Genomic DNA, 18,838 nt, shown 5'->3' on the forward strand with positions numbered 1-18,838 from the left:
ATGTGACAGTTTGAACCTGCTTGGAGCCAGTTCAACACTGCTTCCCTTCCCACCCCCAGCCATCTGCCAACTCATACTGGTTTCGGTGGTACCTGTTGCCTGTACCTGTGGTGGAACTTCCTTTTCCCATCGAGTTGAAATAAACTTAGGAGTCCCTACTGTGAGAAAGATGAGCTTTAGCTAAACAGGCTCAGTAGGCACAGAAATTCATACTAAGTGTGCCTTAGAATCACCCTGTTACTCACTCTGTAAATGGCAATTGCTGTTACCACTTCAGGCTCCAGGGCAGTGAATTTGGCCTGTTGGGAACCACTGCTGTGCTGCTTTATGAATCACAGAAAGGTCAGCAGGCTCCAATTTGTGGTTTTCCACCTACACTTTGAAGTTTGAATTCATTGTGAGTGTTTGCAGCTTGTCTGATGCCTGTTAGTACCAAGATTTTCTTTGTGGCATTTTAGATACAGGGAGGCTCCGAGTGCGTTTGGTGTGGGCAGGGAAGGAAACAGTGGGCTTGGTGTAAAAAAAATAAGCTGGTGTAGCTAATGTGAGAGATGTGCTGCTGCTCTGTTTGACTTGACAAAGTACTTCTAGGGATAAAAGGCTGAGAGAATCGAGGTTGTTCAGCCTGGAAACGAGAAGGCCTGGGGCAATCTAATTGTGGCCTTCCAGTACCTGAAGGGAGCAGACAAAAAATGGAGAGGGACTATTTGTGTTAACAAAATACAAATAGCTGGAGTGCTTGGAGTGCCAGGACAAGGGGGAATGGCTACAAACAGCCAGAGGGCAGGGTTAGATAGGATATTGGCAAGGAATTCTTCCCTGTGAGGGTGGGGAGGCCCTGGCACAGGCTGTGCAGAGAAGCTGTGGCTGCCCCTGGCTCCCTTGAAATGTCCAAGGCCAGTCTGGATGGGTCTTGGAGCACCCTGGGATAGTTGAAGTTGTCCTTACCCATGGCAGGGCGTGGCACTGGATGGGCTTTAAGGTCCCTTCCCACCCAAACCATTCTGTCATTCTGTGAAATACAGTAGCAGAAGTTCAGGTGTAGATAAAACACTTCCAGCCCTGTGGTGCTCATGACAATAGAGTCCAATTTCTACTGTCTCTTGATACTCAGGGACTCATCTCCAAATTTACTGGCTCCCTTTTTTCCTGAAAAAAGCTATAATTAATAAAAAGAATATGCTCAGAATCTTCATAATGGCATGATGGCTGTTTAGATTTGTCTCCTGAAAAAAAGCTATAATTAATAAATTAATTAATAAATGCTCAGAATCTTCATAATGGCATGATGGCTGTTTAGATTTGTTGCCAATGTCTGAATTGCAAAGACCAGAATTCTTGCAGTATTCTGTGAAATAATTTGCATCTTTATTTATTGTAGAGATACAGATGTTAATACAGATATGTGTACGTGTGACTGAGCAAAGCAAACAGTGGCATGCAGATGAAATACCTGCATAGTTACACCTCTTCAGCTTTTTACAACTCTGTGCCACAGGAGAGAATGAAAGTGAAACTCAGATCTTTTTTTGAATTAAAAATTTGAGTACTCTTTCATGGTGACAGCTGAACTGTGTAATTTTTATACCCCCCACAGCTGGAACCATGACTTGCACATATTTATCTTCAGGCCAGCTGTTTCAGCTGTCTGATGTCACGAACTGAGTAGGGAGGGAGGGGACAGAAAAGAGGCAGAATAGTTTATCAGACTTATGTCTGTGAGCTGATTTGAATAATTCTTTTAAGGGTCATTTTCAGTGGTGACACCTGGTTTTTTTGAGATGTGTGTGTGGACTGTGGTGAGACAACTTCCTCTCCTGTGAGGAGAGTAACTTACAATTGGATGAGGTTTCTGAAGCAAGTAAAACTTGCCCCAAAGACTGGCAGTTAAATCTGTAATAACTGCTCCAAGATTCCTCCAGCTTTGTCTGGTAAAAGCTTGTAAAATACTAACCAGTTGTGAAAGCAGAAGAGTGAATCTCGGCTTGCCACAGCGTGTGTGGGAAAAGCAGGTTACATCAAAATAATTTGCTTAACTCATCTTGCTCCATAATTTTTTGTGGTCTTTTGATCAGCAGTATACATTGTCTCAGCTTCCCACTCTTTCATGATTCATAGATTGTTCTAAAAATGAAGAAAAAAACTAAATATAGTCAATAAATGAACATATTAATATGATACGGACGTTTCATGGTTACTGTACATGGAGTTAACTCTGCAGGCAGGCAAACACTCAAATGCCTTTCTGTGCTTTCTGCTCCAGCAGTCAGGGGTGTGGGAAGATGAAGGACTCAGCTGCTGTCCCTGACAATGTTATTTTATTTGCTTGTCAGGTATAGACTTATAAAATGACACTCAAGTGTCTTGCTGTAAGGTGTGGAAAAAACGCAGCTCAACTGTTTGGAAGGGGAATGACAGGACACAGAGTTACAGTGAGGATGGAAATGTCTCCGTGGGACTTTGCCAAGTATTTTAATCACTATTGCCTAAAAGTCTTGTTTGACATCTTTCTCTCATCTTTATCAGGGAAACAGAAGCTTTCTTTGGCTGTGTGAGGGATGTGTGTGCTGTGTACATGTACATGTGATTTAAGCAGTCCTGCTGAGCGTGATTCATTGCTTTTCACATCGTTTGTCAAAAACTGAGCTTTAAACCAGTCGTGATCCTGTTCTGTGTGTTAGGAAATGCAGATGGAGAGCCAGGAATTTAGGGGAGTGTGCTGTTCAGCTTCTGGAGGAGAGGTAATTTTTAACTGTAGCAGAGCAGCCAACTTTCTAGGGCAGTTTAGGGTGGCCACATGATATGATAGTACACTTCCTAAAAATAGGCCTATTGTACTTTTGGAGGGAGAGATTGGATATCCAGCACTCTGAGACTGGGGAATTGGCCTTATGGTTTTCTTTTTTTTTTCTTTTTGTAATCTCCAGAGACCCTGTACTCTGTACAGAAAGGCTGGAGTTGGAAACAGAATTTTCATGTCTTAATCGTGTTTTTCATGTTGTGTGGGTGTGTTTTATTTGTTGGGTTTTGGAGTTTTTTTCCATGTAGCTGAACAATGAAGGGCAATTATTTTGTCCTTTTTGCAGGATAAGAACTCAGAAAACCTCAAAGGAATCAAAAAGGCAGTGGATTTAAGATTTCAGATGTCATCTCAATGTAGTATTATCTGCTTTCAGAAGTCTTATCTTTTATTTTACAATAATATAGTTCTGCAATTATTTTTTTTCCCCAATTACCCAATTATCCTGAAGAGGCACCATTTCTATGGCGAAAATGATCTGTCTGATTAGCCCCTGGACACCCTTCAGGGTTCATGAAGTTCTGCCTATATTCTTTTATTTAGTAATGGTGATACTTCATCCCTTCTGAAGGGATATTCTGAAAATATTGCAGTTCCCCTCTGACCGATTTTTCTTGTTTAATCTTGAGGAAAAGTCTGAACACCCCTTTCTAGAAGGATTTATTTTCTGACACTGCCTTAATGCTCAGCTGAATTAATACAAATAATTGACCCCTTTCAGCTCTGCCTCCCTCCTACATAAAGAAGCTGTAAAATATGGGAGCAATTTGGCATCAAGTCCTGCTGCTTGGGCATAGTGACATCTTTGTGTTCAGCATGTTTCTGTGTACTTTACTCCTTTCTTAATTAAACAGCATTTTGTGTAGCAGAGCTGTTGTTAGCAAATGTCACGAAGGAGAACCAGACAAACATTTTATTTTCAGTTATATATAGCAATACTGGCAGATAAATTGGATCTCTGTGTTTCTTTGTAGTTAAAACTTATTTTCCAGGCTTCTGCAGTTTCTTCTTTGTTTTTTCTTTTTTTTTTTTTTTAAATCATACATGTTTCACCCATTTTTCTTTCCCTGAGGATTCTTTTTTGCGTGTCTTTTTTAGGCATGTGAAAAGTGTAGGTGTTCAGCTCTTGGTGGTGTAATTCTGTAGGTAGGTAGTGTCTCTGGCTAATCCAGATTATTTAGGTTCCTGTGGTAGGAAAGTGGGTTATCCTGTATTTTGTTTGTTTCCTTCTGTGTGTTGAAATTAATGTTAGTGAAAACGCTGCCCATCAAATGTAAACATCCCCCCCTTGAATTTGACAGGAAAAGGGAAGTGGAAAGCAGCTTTCTTATGCATCTTTAAGAATAGTCAGAGCAGTAATAAAAAGGGAAGTTGCCTCCCAGTGAACAGTAATTTTACAGTTGTGCCACGCCTAAAATGCTCTGATAGCACCTTATATAGGTTTTTCTGGTGCAGAATATCTTTCAAGACTTGAAACATGTTTATTTTTTTCAATCTCAACTTAAAATGAGCAAACACTTCTTCTGGAGTGAGTCTGATGGATCTACCCTTGCTGGAGACAGTGGGACACACCACTAGCAAAGCTCAGTGTCTAAATCAATTGTTCATCCTTGCTGGATGCTGTTGGATTTGGGCTTGTCTTGATACCTTTTGGGTTGTTTTTTTAGTTTCTGGATTATGTCCTGTACATTAGGTTACAGTATTTGTAGAATCTTAGAGGGCTGTAAACTTTATTTGGTCATTCTTTTTCTTCCTGTAATTGCACTTGTAAATCTTCCTTTGGTGTGTATCTTTAGGTTCTTACTTGTTGGGCTTGAGAACCAGGTTTTAGTTTTGTTTCACTAAACAGCAAACCAGAGGGATTCTGGGTCAAATTTTGGATAAATGGGATGTTTCAAAATATTGCTGACTCTCCTTGTGTTCGGTTTGCAGATACATCCGACTGTATGGCAGAAAATTCAGCAAGGAGGATCACGTGCTGTTTATCAAACTATTGTATGAGTTGGTGACAATCCCAAAGCTGGAGATCAGCATGATGCAAGGATTTTCACGCCTGCTGATCAACCTGTTAAAGTGAGTAGAGATTTCTGCTGACTGTGGAGACTTCTGTCTCAGAACAGTTGATCTCTTGCTCAATGTTGTGCCTTTCATGTAGCAGAGTTCTTACAGGTTACTTCACTTATCTGCCCTACACAGTGCTGGTGGTTAAAGGGTTCTCTTGTGCAAACAAATTTCAGAGCTTTAGGAGTGGGACTGAAAGTGGAAGAATGCCAGTTTTCCCCATATCAGGAAAGCCAGACAGTTCAGAGAGCCAAGAATTAAGGCTGAATCTCATCTAGGGAGAAGATGAAAACTGGCTCACGAGTCCATAATGTTTATTTCACTTAGTCAGGAAAAATCTTGACAGTGTCACTTGTGCTGAAGGCTGCCAGTGGCCAGCCTGGCCCTGCCTGGCCTTCCTGCAGTTTGTGCCAAATTGGGAGCAGGGATAGGGGTATTCCCATGTGCAGCATGTCCATGACAGTGTTGAATCCTGAACTGCTTGGTGTTTTGTTTCCTATTAGGAAAAAGGAACTGCTTTCCAGGGATGATTTAGAGTTACCATGGCGACCACTCTATGAAATGTTGGAAAGGATATTGTACTCCAAAACAGAACATCTGGGATTAAATTGGTTTCCCAAGTAAGTTCACATTTTAAAACATTTAATAGGCCATTAGTACCTGCTTTAAAGTACTTTGTAATGTGCTTTTAATATCTGGAATTTGATACATGGGAAATATTCTGTTTCTATTTTCATGAGGCACCTTTCAATAATTGTATGCAGGGCTGCACTGAATCATGTATCTCCTTCTGCCTGTGGCTTGTGTTTGTCATGCTGTTTCTTTCTGTATGAATGTGATTAATTTTTAAATACACTGCAACAGAGGTCTCGCTCAACTTATTTTAGGGTGATAACCCACAGTTTAATAAATTTAATATGAAATATTTAACAGTATTGTTGTGGTTTAACCCCAGCTGGCAACTAAGCCTCGCATGCTGCCCTTCCTGGTGGGACTGGGGAGAGAACTAGAAGGGTAAAAAGTGAGAAAATTTGTGGGTTGAGCTAAAGATGGGTAATAATGTGAAGGAAATTAACTTACCCCAGCCAAAACCAGCACAGGTACTAAGTTAAATGTATGCTGTTCTCTTCTATAACAAAGTAAAGTTGTGGGGAAAAATATACAAATGGTACTGTTCTTCAGTATTTGTCCTGTAATCATTCCCAGGATCTGGAATCCAGGTATAAATCAGTCTGCTCTCCAAAAAAAGTGAAATATTTTCTGTAGGAAATACAGGTATTTACTCAAAGTGATGCCATGATAGGGAGAAATAATTTCTTTTCTCCAGTTAAGAATTTTAGACATGTTCTGCTGATTTTAAAAATGAAGACTTGTTTTCTTTGCTTTCTCTGCACTGTCAATCCCTCTCCATCTGTCAGATTTTCAGACTTAAAATTTTCATAATTATCCCAGGCAGAGAAGGTCCTGCTCTATAAATTATAAAAGATAGCACATGGATAATGCATTATCTTTGGTTGAATTGAAACTTTATGTCAAGAAATGCAGGTGAAAGTGCTTAATTTGCTTTAAAAAAAAATAATTTTCTGAATTATACTGGAGCACTGCCACTGATTCCTGAGGGTAAGATCCTACTGATGGTAAGGAACATGAACAGGAAATATATGGAGCATTTCAGGCTGAATTTCTCTCGTGGCTGTGTAGCTGAAAAAAATCAGTTTGCTAAATTGAATTATTTTGCTAATTGTAGGTAAGATATGAAAGAGCAGAGCCTTCCTTGGTTTATTTTATTTTTTTATTTTTGTACCTGCACGCCTTGCTCTGGGGGGATGGTGTTGAGTAACTGCTCACTGTGTAGCGGGGAGGGAACTTTTCCAGGAGGATAAAGGAGTTTAAGGAAGGAAGATTTCTATTGTGATGATCTGACTGAAGCATTCCATTTTATTAACTTTATTCCATGTCAGACACTCCATGCAGTGCGATTCCTTCTCATACAGTGCTCATCCTTTTTCAAGGGGTACCTTTTTGGTGGAAGTCAAGGTTTTAAAAGCTGATTTGTAGCTGTTTAATTTATCTCCTGTTTTAATTGAATTTTATTTTTGTTTACATTCAGTTCATATCGACCAGGCTGGTCTTCACCTAAAACATTTGTGCTTAATGTATTACATAGGTGGTAAGAATAATTCTTTTTTTTTTTTTCTGTTGAGCTCTGGCCAATGTCCCTTCTGCATGTTCTGTTGGACTGTAACACTGTCACACAGGTGGAAGCCTCTGCATAAATAATTGTATTTGGAAGGCCAATGTTAACCTGACACCACTGGTTATGAGAATGTCGCACTGGATGTCAACCTTGCTAATTGGGGACCCAGGCAGTGTGTGTGGAGTGGCTCTCCAGGGCTCTGTTCTAACTAAATTAACCAGCAAATGTATTTCAGGGGTTTAAATGAGAGCTTAGTTTTCCATTGGAGCAACTGTTGTGTGTGGTTATGGATAAAATCACCACTGATGCAGGAGCATGTTATGGAGTGAAGGCACCTTCCTCTTAAATCCAATGAAATCATGGAAAGTGCTTTAGCAGTGAGGTAATGGCTTCTGGAAAATCCACCCAGCAACAACCTTGGGGCTGTGAAGAGCTGCTGTGTCAAGAGTTCACTGGGAATTTTTGTAGGGAAACAGTAATCGGGAGTTTTGGTGCATGAAAAATGCGGAAAACTGGTGCAAGTGGCAGTGGGATTGCAGTGGGGTTTGCTTTGTTTGGGTTTTTTTTAGAAACAAGGCTTAGTTGTACTAATCCAGTGAGAGATGGCTCACTCTAGTTAGGAGATCACTAAAATAATTTGTGAAACTGTAGCTGGTTGCTCTTTCCATTGTCTTGATTTAAGCTCTGTGGTGGAGTGTCCACTTCAGAACTAGACTTTACCTTCAGACCTTCTCCTGAAAAACTCAAATTTGTCTTACTGCTTTTTGATAATGTAATTTACATGTTAATCATTTTAACTGAAGCATGTTTCTCTGTGTAAATGCAGGGGGGGAAAAAAACCAATTTGCAAATCAGTAACATCATACCCTTTCCAAAAGAAGAAAATAATCCTGTAGTGCCAAAAAAGATAACAGTGATAGGTGTTGAAAGTGGTGTTGGGTGTTCCTTAATGTACCTCCCCAGCTGCATTGTCCTGTCCTTGGCTAACAGTCCCCTAATGGGAATATTCCAGGATGTCTCCTGTAGCTGGGCTGTACTTGAACACTCTTGAATGGAAGTCCCTTGGGTAAAAATTGTCTTGCTGTTGCTTTTTGTTTTCTGGCTTCCTAAATTTGTAACCAAAAGAGAGGAGAGGACATCCCAATCTTTCTCCTTTGCTCCCTCACACTAACAAATGCTGAGATCTGACTTAAAACTCGTTAATTTTAAAAATTTGTTGATCTCTGGCCTTAGTGTTTGTTAAAATTCTCGTCCTTCAGGTTTTCCTTAGTGAGAGCTGACTTGAGTGGAATGATAGTCTGGGGAGAGCTTATTTGTTTTTGTCACCCAAACATTTATCATGTGAATTTTTAATGCTCTTAAGGAATGTGCTGGTTCATGCTTTATTTATCTGCTCTTGGAACAACTGTTATCTTTTTTCTAACTCCTTCAAGGACAATATTCACTTGAACCCAGGATCTTCCTGAACTTCCTGCAGAGTTTGGTTTTATTTTTTGTTTAATGACTGGTTGGCCTTTCTTCTCCACATTTTAGAGGGAGTTAACTTAAAATTTTCTTTCTGGGAGAGGTCCTGAGTTGCCTTTGTCACTGTTGCATAAAATATACATAATTTTGCATCTTCTAGGGCACTCTTTGACCGAAGCAGTGCTCTGAGGGCTGGGTGGACTTTTGCTGGCTTGTATTGAGTGTTGAAGAGAATTGGTGATTTATTCATTTTTTTAGTTCTCCTGGCTGTGTGGGATCAATTTACTTCATGTAGGACTGGAGAGACAATAGTACATATTGAGTATTTGTGTGTCTCAAAATTAATTGATCTTGGTGAAATTCTAAAGATGATATATTTCCATCATCTTTTTCTGAGCAGAAAAGCATTTTTTAACATTCCTTTGGGATGATGAATGAAAGAGTGCAGTATTTCCATTTCTAGAGAAGGAATATCTAAAAAATGTAAGAATTTGTTCTGCCAGATTTTTTTTTTTTCATTCAGGGAATGTTTTTGGGTAAAAGTGCAAGTTAGTCTTGAGGTAGTTGTGTAATAAATGGAAGGTTTGAAGAACGTGACAATTTACTACCTTTGTGCTTGCGTTGGTTGATCACTCTCTGCTCCCCCTCCCTTTTATTCTTTGAGTTTATTCTGAGATTCAGTCTTTATGAAGGTTTGATGGCATCCTGTGACAATAGGTGACAATAGGTGAAATGATTTCTCAAATAAGTGTTCTTGCTGTGGATAAAAGCACTTTTAAAAGCAGCTTTTACTTGGGAGGGACTCCAATGAAATAACCCTTGATTTGCAGATAATTCCTTTCTTCTTACAACCACTGGACAAAGCCCAAAACCACATTGAAAAGGACAAATAATGGTGCTTGGAGCCTAAAAACAACAAGTTGCCTTTATTTATCTTACAAATATTCATGAATTCCACAAACCCATTTTTCTATGTTTTCATCTCCCCAGAAGTCACTTTGCTGGTTGTTCGTGGACAAAATACAGGATGCCACTTCCATATGATAGTAATTCTTCACTTAAATGCAGGAAATACCAGAGTGGTATATGAAAAATAGGACCAGGAGTTGAGCAGAGCAATTTTAATTGTTATAGTTAGGTCTGTGGAGAAGGCAGGTAGCTAATGCATGTTCAAAGAAGACATCTAATTGCACCAACATTATCTTAAGCTCTGGAGGTAAAGGTCAGCAAATGGTTGTTTATTTTATGCTGTCTCTGAAATTTAGTAATTTATTATTCCTAACATTTCCTCTTCTCATTTCAGTTCTGTAGAAAGTGTTCTGAAAACACTCGTGAAGAGCTGCAGACCGTAAGTGTTTGTTTCTTGATTTTATTTTTTCTTTTTTTTCTTTTTTCTTTTTTTCTTTTTTTTTTTTTTAATGTCTTATATATTAATTTAGGAAGGAGGGGAAAAGTGTTTGAAAGACCCCCACCCTACCTGTCATTGCTAGGCTGCTGCTTAAAAATTCAGGATGGAGGGTAGAGACTTTTCTGAGGTTTATTTTTCCTTTTTAACAGCCTTGATGCAGCAATAATTCTGTTGTATAAAAAAAAAATCTATCTAATATGCATTTTAAATACTGCATTGCATGCATACTTAGTATGTTTTAAAAGAAATTAAATCACCAGCGTTCCTGTAATGTTTCTATAAATGATCCTTCTGCCTAAAGTGATATTTTTTTTTATGCTGCATCAAAAGTGACTAATAGTTGTTTGATTTGGACCAGCCTTCACAGTGAGATGGTTTTGCATTGTACAGATTCCTCTCTGCTTCAACAAGACAATTTTTTAATTGGTGGTCTTAAAATGATGCACCACAATGTCCTTGATTTACCTGTGTTTTGTGAAGGTTTTTGGAGGTGAGGGCTGCCTGCCTATGGCCCCTGGGCACATGGTTTTACTCTAAAGTGAGCATTGATGACAAATTAATAGCTGGTTTTCAATACGCTTAAAAAGAGCCAAAGTTTAAAGCCAAGTCTGTGTATATTCAATGGTGTCCTTGTTCTCAGGTATTTCCCAGAAGATGCCACTGCAGAAATGCTGGATGAGTGGAGACCTTTGATGTGTCCCTTTGATGTCACCATGCAGAAGGCCATCACCTACTTTGAGCTCTTCCTGCCCACCACCCTTCCCCCTGAACTTCACCACAAGGGTTTCAAGTAGGTGTCACTGAAGAGTGCTCTGCTCCAAATGCAAGGAATCATCTTTTACAGGATGATTTGAAGTCACTGGTGGCTTTCAGCAGCATTTTTGGCAGGAGTTCAAGACAGGAATACTGTCAACCTGCCTCTTTGGTAAAAGTAACCTGCAGGAATCTTAGTCCCTCTTCCCTACTGAATAAAGCAGACAGCAAATCAAACTAAATTGAATTAAATGGAGTTTGTAAAGGTGAATTTAAGTCAGAGACTGGTGTGGAGGGTTTGCATCCTTGGCCTCAGGTGAATTCAGAAAAGGAGCTAATGACACTTGTGATCAAAAGGGACAAATTTCACTCTGCAAGGCAGAGGGAGATGAAGTGTTACTTGTTTTTATCTGGGTAGAGCTGAGGTAGATAAGGAAACTCCTGGAGAGACAGTTGTGTGAAAGGGGATCAAAAAAGAGTCAGAGGAGAAATAAAGAAAAAAAGCAAGGACTAAAAGTCAGATTTGGAAATACGCTGTGAGCAGCAAATTGATAAAAGCGTGTCCATGTTGATCCCTGTTCTTGCAGAATGAATTGAGGTACAGGTGAATTCCTGCAACCACCTGGCAAAGTGAGGGATAAATATTCAGTGAGGGAGCTGCTTTCTCAGGGTTAAAATTGTTTTGCTTCTGTTTTCTTTCAGGCTTTGGTTTGATGAATTTATAGGCCTTTGGGTGTCAGTTCAAAATCTTCCCCAGTGGGAAGGGGTAAGTATTTGCTTTTCATCTACACTGGAAGAAATCCTCATTTAAATATTCCTACAATGTGCTTGAAAGGAATTGAAGCCAAACAGTGATTTAATGGATTTTCTCCCTTCTGCTTTAACTAGTACAAGAAAGCAGAGACAATAATTTCATTATTGTTAGCAAGCAATTACTGTCTAAATAAATGAGACTGCAGTTGTGCTTGGTGAACATTGTCTAATGGCCAGCTCAGGCAGCTTTTCATTCCAGCCTTGGGAATGCTGGCATTTTCCAGACTGCCTGCTAATACTTAGAGTTATGCAAAGTGCAGTTGTGATTTCTAGAAATTACACTTCTGTTCTGTCTTTTAATACATCTTGGGTGGTCCCTAATTTTGAGTGGTGATATTTTGCCTTCACTGCAAAGAGCTACTGTCATCTTTGAGGTGCAATAAAGAACCTGCACTCCCCTTGGCCAAAAATTCCCTTGTATCTTTCAAGGCAGGTGGGCTGCCATGTATCTGTGTGCCTCATGTGAGGAGATCCAAAGCTGGGAAATGAAAAACTCTGTCTGGAGGCAGCCCCAGCAGCAGCTCAGGTGCTGTTGGTGTCAGCTGAGCTGTGCCTTGGCTTTGCTGCAGTGAAACTTGGCCTATCCCCAGTTTCTTTCCCTGCTCAGTATGAACATAAGCTCATTGGCCATCTGTCTCCTTTTACTAATCTCCTGCCTGGATACACAGGAAGAACTTCTCCATGTCTGAGGAGAAAGCTGATTTCCAAACCACTGTGGTCACACATTCGATGGGTCTTCCTGCCTTCCATCACAAATCCAGAGGCAGCCCTGGGCCCAGCACTTGGCAGTTGTCCAGATTCAAACACTGCTGATGCCAAAGCTGCTTTTCAGATTCTGTGTTCACTTTTGCACTTTTCTGATGGCTTTCTCCCCCACCAAAAGAAAACATAATTCTATTCCTTCTGACAGAACTGTGTCAGCTTGCACTTGGACATCATGATTTAGTTTGTTTCTGTCAAACTGTGTAATAAATAATCATCAGCACCCTTTCACAAGTTATCTCTGGTATTTTTCCTCTTCCACTGTATTCTGACAGTTTGATTGGTTTTTTTTTTCCCAAAGCTTTCACTTTTTGTTTGCTTTTCTGTCATGTCCATGTGCTAAAGTCCGGTTCATTCCATCAGGTTGGGATGCAGATAATTAGACACATGGGTTCTGACTCTGCAATCCAGTTTAAGCCTCTGTATGCTGCAAGCTTTTCCTCAGCTTGCTTTGGCAGGAGTTAGACTTGCTGTTTGAAGGGGAGCTGTGGAATCAATTCCTTGTGTGCATAGTAAGGATTTTTTTTCCATGTGTATTTCCTCATACCAAATGAAAAAGGCAGATCATTAAAGAAAATGTAACCCTTGTCTTCAGGCTGTGTCTGATGCCCTGGATTGAACTTGTGGGTTTTCCAAAGCTGTCATGTCCTTCAGCCTGAGAGGTGACCTCTTCCTCTGGGCTATCTGTCTCAGAATTAGGCAGGATTATTTAAGGCCCTTACTTCTGGCTTTGTCATTGCTTCAAAATACTGATAGAAGTATTGAGGACCTGGTGGGTCTTTCCTGATTTGGAGAAGCTCTTAAAAGCAAAGTTGGTGGGTGATGTGCTTTTCATCATCAGGATACAAGAGTGAGTCTTCATCTCCCATTTTTTTGGTTCAGTCCTGATAACTGTCTTTCCTGAGGACATCTTCCAGTTCCCTTTTTGACTCCTGGGGCTGTCTTCTGGTGATGGAGTATCTAATTCTTCATGGGCAGTCACAGACTGCTCTCCCAGCTGACAGCTGATGCCTGTGACCTTTACAAGCCACTGATGGGTTTAAACCAAAGCACACAAATGTGGCAGCCAGCAGCACACGCTGAGTAGGATGGATCCTGCAGGAACTAATTGTCCTAAACAGCTAAATATTGGGAAAAGCTAGATGGATGAGTTGGTGGAATTTTCTTCCATGTCTCTGTATAAATGCTATTTTAGGCCAGTGAAACATGTCTTGGTGTTTCTGATGGAGTGAAATCTCCCTTCCCAAGTGCTTTTAGTGCCATGGGTAACTTTTATCTTGTGTATGTGATGTAGCTGGAGGGCTGTGCATCTTCTATTCTCAATATATTCTCATGAATATTCCCTTTTTTCTGGTTATTTTCAGCATCTAGTCAATCTTTTTGCTCGCTTGGCCACTGACAACATTGGGTACATAGACTGGGATCCATATGTACCAAAGGTAACAAGTGCTCTTTTCATGATATGCCTTACTTTTTTTGCTTGGTGGGTTTGGTTTTTTAAAACACCTTTGGATTAGAAAATTAATTTATGCCAATGTGTGTTCTTCTTCCTGTCAGATTTTTACTAGGATTTTAAGGAGTTTAAATCTGCCAGTGGGAAGCAATCAGGTTGTTGTTCCAAGATTCTTAACAAATGCTTACGATGTAGGACATGCAGTCATGTGGATCACAGCCATGATGGTGAGTAACTACTTCATAAAATGAAACAAAAATTAATGCAAAGCTTTAAATACATATTTAAGATAAATATTTGTTCTGCTGAGCTCACTGCAGAAGTGTGGTTTTGGGCTTTTTTCCCCAAATTGTATTGTCAAGTCCATTGTTCCACTGTCAGTGTGGAATGAGGCTGGAAAGGTTTGTGTCACAGCTGCTGCCTGTGGCATTTGGGAAAGGAACAGGCACCTGTTTTAGTGTGAACCTCAGCAGATGGGATGGAGAGAATTTGCTCTTAGTGCTGAGCTGAGGGTGGGGTGTGATTTGCTGTTTTGAAGTCTTGCTGTGGGGAGAACACTCCTGTGCCTCGTGCTGCTGTTACCTGTTCATTTTATCTTGGTCTGTGTGATAAAATTCTGTGGTTTATTTGTTTCAGGGTGGACCAAGTAAGCTGGTGCAGAAGCACTTGTCTGGCTTGTTCAATAGCATTGCCTCTTTTTACCATCCCTCAAATAACGGGCGCTGGCTGGTGAGTCAAGGGGTTTGGGTGTCAAGACAAGAACTTTGGCTGGGATTTCAACCTGTCAGCTCTGTGTGCTCCAGATTCTCTGTTGATGTATGGTGCTTGGAGCTTTGGATTATCAAGATCCACGATTGCACTGTCATTCAAACCATACTCCTATTCTCATGCCAGTGCAGAGGTCCAAAACAAGACATTTAAATTGGATATAGCCAGGAAAAATAAGGTTTTTTGGCACTTGAAATGAGGCTCACACACACAACAAAAAGATGTTGTTTTTTCTTACTGACCTACTGCCTTCAAGTTATGAAAATCTGGGATGGGCCTTGGGGCAACTTGGTCTAGTGGAAGATGTCCCTGCCCATGGCAGGGGGTTGGAACTGGATGAGCTTTGAGGTCCCTTCCAACCCAAACCATTCTGTGATTCTATTATACAAAGCAAGAAGGATTTTTAATGCATTGTCTAGTTTGAAACACAATTTTTGATGGTGTAACTGGAGGAATCTTCTGTTAAAGAATGCAAGAATCTCCCTGTGATAGCTGGTGGAAAATAGAGGTTAAAACAAGGCTGGTCACAGCAGTGCCAAGGGAGCTGGCTTGTTCTTGAACATGGTATTTGCTTACATGTGAATGTGCAGAGAATGCTCCCAAAGATGTCCTAATTACGTAAATAGTCTTGATTCTTGACTGTATAATTATGTGATTTCCATTACTTTTTAAATCATGAGGCACAGTGCTGGCAGCACAATTACTGATATTCTGGGAAATTAAGTTTAGCGACCAATTGTGAACATCATATTTCAGAGCCCTTCTGAGTGTTCCCTTATTGTGTAATTCCAAGACCTTTCCTGACTCATTTTTTGTTGTGCCCTGAGCAGCTCAGGTTGTGCTGCTGCCAAGCCACTGCCCAGCATTTCTGCTCTGTTCCCAGAACAAACTGATGAAGCTGCTGCAGAGGCTGCCCAGTGGGGTGGTGAGGAGGCTGCACCGCGAGCGCTACAAGAAGGTGACCTGGTTAACTCCTGTCCCTGAGAGCCACAAACTCACGGACCAGGACGTGACAGACTTCGTGCAGTGCATCATCCAGCCTGTTCTCCTGGCAATGTTCAGCAAAACTGGAAGCCTGGAGGCTGCCCAAGCCCTGCAGAACCTTGCACTGATGCGTCCTGAATTAGTAATTCCACCTGTACTTGAGAAGTAAGTTTTGGAGGAGCATTGCAGCATCCGTGTGCCCTTCCCAAGATGTGAATAGGAAAAGCAGTCATAGTAAATAATAAATTAATTGCTTGCTGTGAATGAATGCCTGCAATGAGAGGAGCTGCTGATACACCCTCCTGAGCAATCACCTCAGAATGGGAGCCAGGAAGAACTCGATTTTTTTGAATTAATTTCATTTGTTTTGTTGTTTGTTTGGTTTATTTTTTTAAACACCTGGCTTGTGGCTTAGTTCTGGGAGCTGTTGAGAGCTCGTGTGCTTTAGGATAGGCAGTCCTCAGGTGGCTTGCATTTCTGGGATTTTGTATCAGATAGTGGGTGGATCAGTTGAAAAAGCAACTTTGCATCCTTTTTTCATAAGCCAATCTGGTGAGTTCCAGATACATGGGATGGTTGAGTAGCACTAAGGATATATTTTATATTTCTGTTTGGTTCAGAGCATGCTACAAGTTGTTTAAAATCACTGGCATTGCTGACTTTGTAATTGCCAGACCGTGTGCCCTGGTAAAATACTTGGTTTGTGCTATTTCTAATGCCTTGAAGCCTGAAATTCCCAAAGAAAAATGGTGCTCCTTCCTGCTCCACTGAAAGCTTTCCTCCTACCCCCTCCCTGTGATCCCTGTGCAGCCTTTTGTACTTTAACAAAACAGCAGAGGAATGAGTTTGATTGAAGAGCCTTCCCCGTGTTCCACGCCTCCCTGACTCAGCTGTTTGCAAAAACTTGGTAAATCCACTCTTCTGCAAAACATCCCAAGCCCAGCAGTTGCAAGCAGAGCAGCAGCTGGGTAGGGCTGCCCTTTCTGTTTTGAGAGCAGACCCAGCTTCTTCTCTGTAGTTCAGAGTATCCCTGGAATGTTTGCCTTGGCTGCAGTTGCAGATGATTTGGGTGAGCTGTGCTCTGGGTGACGTAGGGCAGAGCACTGTGACTCCTGTCTGAACTGGAGGCTTTGCTAACAGCAGGAAGTGTTGTTATGCAGTTTGCTTAAAAAGTTTTAAGTGTTGGGAAAAAAAAAAAGGTTTAAAAATCACAGTAACTTCCCAGGTTTTGATAAAGAGGTCTGGACTTCAATGTAACATGAAGTAAGAGGTCCCCTCTCTGTTTAGAGGCAGCCAAGGCACGTTTTCATGTTTGTCACAAGAGCCTTACAGCTGGCATTGCTGCCAAGTCCAAACAGGGAAATCGTGGTAGCCTTGGATGCAGTTCTTAATTCCTGTGCTGCAGCTGCTCAGATGGTCTTTAATCCTGAACCAGTGGTGGATAGCACTGATCCAGTGGAAGGAGCATTGTAACAAAACAATGTTAAATCTTTCAGAAAATGATAAGAAAAGAATTTTAGAAACATTTTTTTTTTGTCTTTAATGCGGAAAATGCCATGTGCAGTCCACTTCTATTTTCTTTGAAGGCTTTAGAAACATTCCTGTTGCCAATCTGCCTGCCTCCCATTTTACAGAACATATCCTGCACTTGAGACCCTGACGGAGCCTCATCAGCTCACAGCCACCCTGAGCTGTGTCATTGGCGTGGCTCGCAGCCTGGTGTCCGGGGGGAAGTGGTTCCCTGAGGGTCCCACACACATGCTACCTCTGCTGATGAGAGCCTTGCCTGGGGTGGACCCAAATGACTTCAGCAAGTGCATGGTGAGTGTACAGATATTGCCTTTTTTTAGAAGATAACCAGCCAACTAATTAATATTTTATATAGGAATGTTTTAATATTTCTCTGAAAGCAAGTAACTCCTGTGTCCAGAATTTATCAACTTTTTTTTTTTTTTCTGCACAATTTTATTCCTAAAAATTTAATATTACAAGCCTCTTTGGCTCATGTAACGGGGCAAAATAGTTGTGATAAGCATTGTACTGGCTTTTTGGGCTGTTCTGAACAACAGGATTACATAGCTGCTCCACAGCTCCTAGCAAATATTCCTACTTTTTTAAGATCAAAAGGAAGCCCTTTATCAGTAGGTTTTCATTATATTAAGTTACAAAAGTCCATGTTTTCAGAAATTCATATTAATTGGCTTAAAACAATATAAATATTGGGGTTTTGTACCTTTCAAGTTCAGCACAGAATAATGACTGTGTTCCTTAAAAAATTGAGGCTGTTTTTACAGTGCTGCCTGTTAAGTTTTATATATGAAATCTGAAATAGCTGTTGAAATTTTAGGGTGGAAGAATTGATTTCTGGATTAATTTGCTTTTTTTAGTATAATTCAGATCCTAAAGAATGATCCTATACCTTAATTGTAGATTGTAGATACAATAACACTCATTAAAGAGCTATTTGTACCTCTCAACAGATTACATTCCAGTTCATTGCAACATTTTCTACTCTGGTGCCTTTAGTAGATTGTTCATCTGTATTGCAAGAAAGAGATGATCTTTCAGAGGTAAGAGTGATGGGCTGATACAAAAACAAAGCTGTAGCTTAGTTTTCAATTTAATTTTTGTATGCAAAGATATGAATCCTGTTTGTTTCTATCAGTGGAGCTGATACCAGTGTGCAAATAGGCTTTAACAATGGCTCTTAGTCACAGCTTGTTGTAGAGAATGTTAAATTCAGGCAATTTAATGTTTCTATGTCGAAACTAAATTGCTCATATCCCTGTGTGGTGTTATTTAACCTGGAGCTTTCCCTGCCTTGGGGAGGATGTTGGACTCTGTAGTTATTTTAAATAGTGCTTTAGATGGGTTTTTTCCTTCATTTTTCAGGGCTGTTTTCTTCCTAAAGAAACCCCTGCTCCTCTTTAAAGTCCTGTTTCCCTTCCCTGATTGAGATCCTATTGCTCTCCCTTCAGATATTTGTTAATCTCTTCCAGTCAGGAGATAGTAACAGCATTAGACAGTGAGTTTTATCCCCCTTATCACCACACCTGTTTGTTGCTGGAACACTTTGTAGCTCAGAGAGCTGCAGGTTGCCCAAATTAAAAGGTGAATTTCATTGCTCCAGAGCTGCAGCACTCAAAAACAAAGAGGAGTTTGTTCAGTGAGTATTTAATGTAAATCTCTGTCTGGAGAGCAGGTCTGGCAGCACCCTGGCACTCGCTGACCTCCTGCTGCAAAGGAGGATCAGTGGTGAGGCCAAAGGTTGTATCCATGGAGGCAGACCTGATTTCACCAGAGAGGTTATTTGGATACAGCCAGGGCAGGAAATTTGGACAGGACAGTGTCAAGAACCTGTAATAACTGTTTCAT

The 18,838-nt window shown here is 40.6% G+C and overlaps 1 protein-coding gene across 2 annotated transcripts in view; it reads left to right on the plus strand.

Moving 5' to 3' along the window:
- The window catches only part of PSME4 (proteasome activator subunit 4), a 44,063-nt gene that overhangs the window by 1,349 nt on the left and 23,876 nt on the right, over positions 1-18,838 (plus strand). Inside the window, exons 2-13 of one of the 2 annotated variants that reach the window (XM_041473935.1) lie at positions 4,733-4,873; positions 5,365-5,481; positions 6,972-7,031; positions 9,826-9,870; positions 10,571-10,720; positions 11,386-11,449; positions 13,623-13,697; positions 13,816-13,938; positions 14,348-14,440; positions 15,363-15,628; positions 17,098-17,284; positions 17,944-18,033. In XM_041473935.1, the coding sequence (XP_041329869.1) occupies positions 4,733-4,873; positions 5,365-5,481; positions 6,972-7,031; positions 9,826-9,870; positions 10,571-10,720; positions 11,386-11,449; positions 13,623-13,697; positions 13,816-13,938; positions 14,348-14,440; positions 15,363-15,628; positions 17,098-17,284; positions 17,944-18,033 (1,411 nt within the window). The remainder of the gene's footprint in view (positions 1-4,732; positions 4,874-5,364; positions 5,482-6,971; positions 7,032-9,825; positions 9,871-10,570; positions 10,721-11,385; positions 11,450-13,622; positions 13,698-13,815; positions 13,939-14,347; positions 14,441-15,362; positions 15,629-17,097; positions 17,285-17,943; positions 18,034-18,838) is intronic. The other variant, XM_041473936.1, reaches the window with a different exon arrangement.

This window comes from Pyrgilauda ruficollis, unplaced genomic scaffold, assembly GCF_017590135.1.
Source record: "Pyrgilauda ruficollis isolate IOZ18807 unplaced genomic scaffold, ASM1759013v1 scaffold31, whole genome shotgun sequence".
Lineage (NCBI taxonomy): Eukaryota > Metazoa > Chordata > Aves > Passeriformes > Passeridae > Pyrgilauda > Pyrgilauda ruficollis.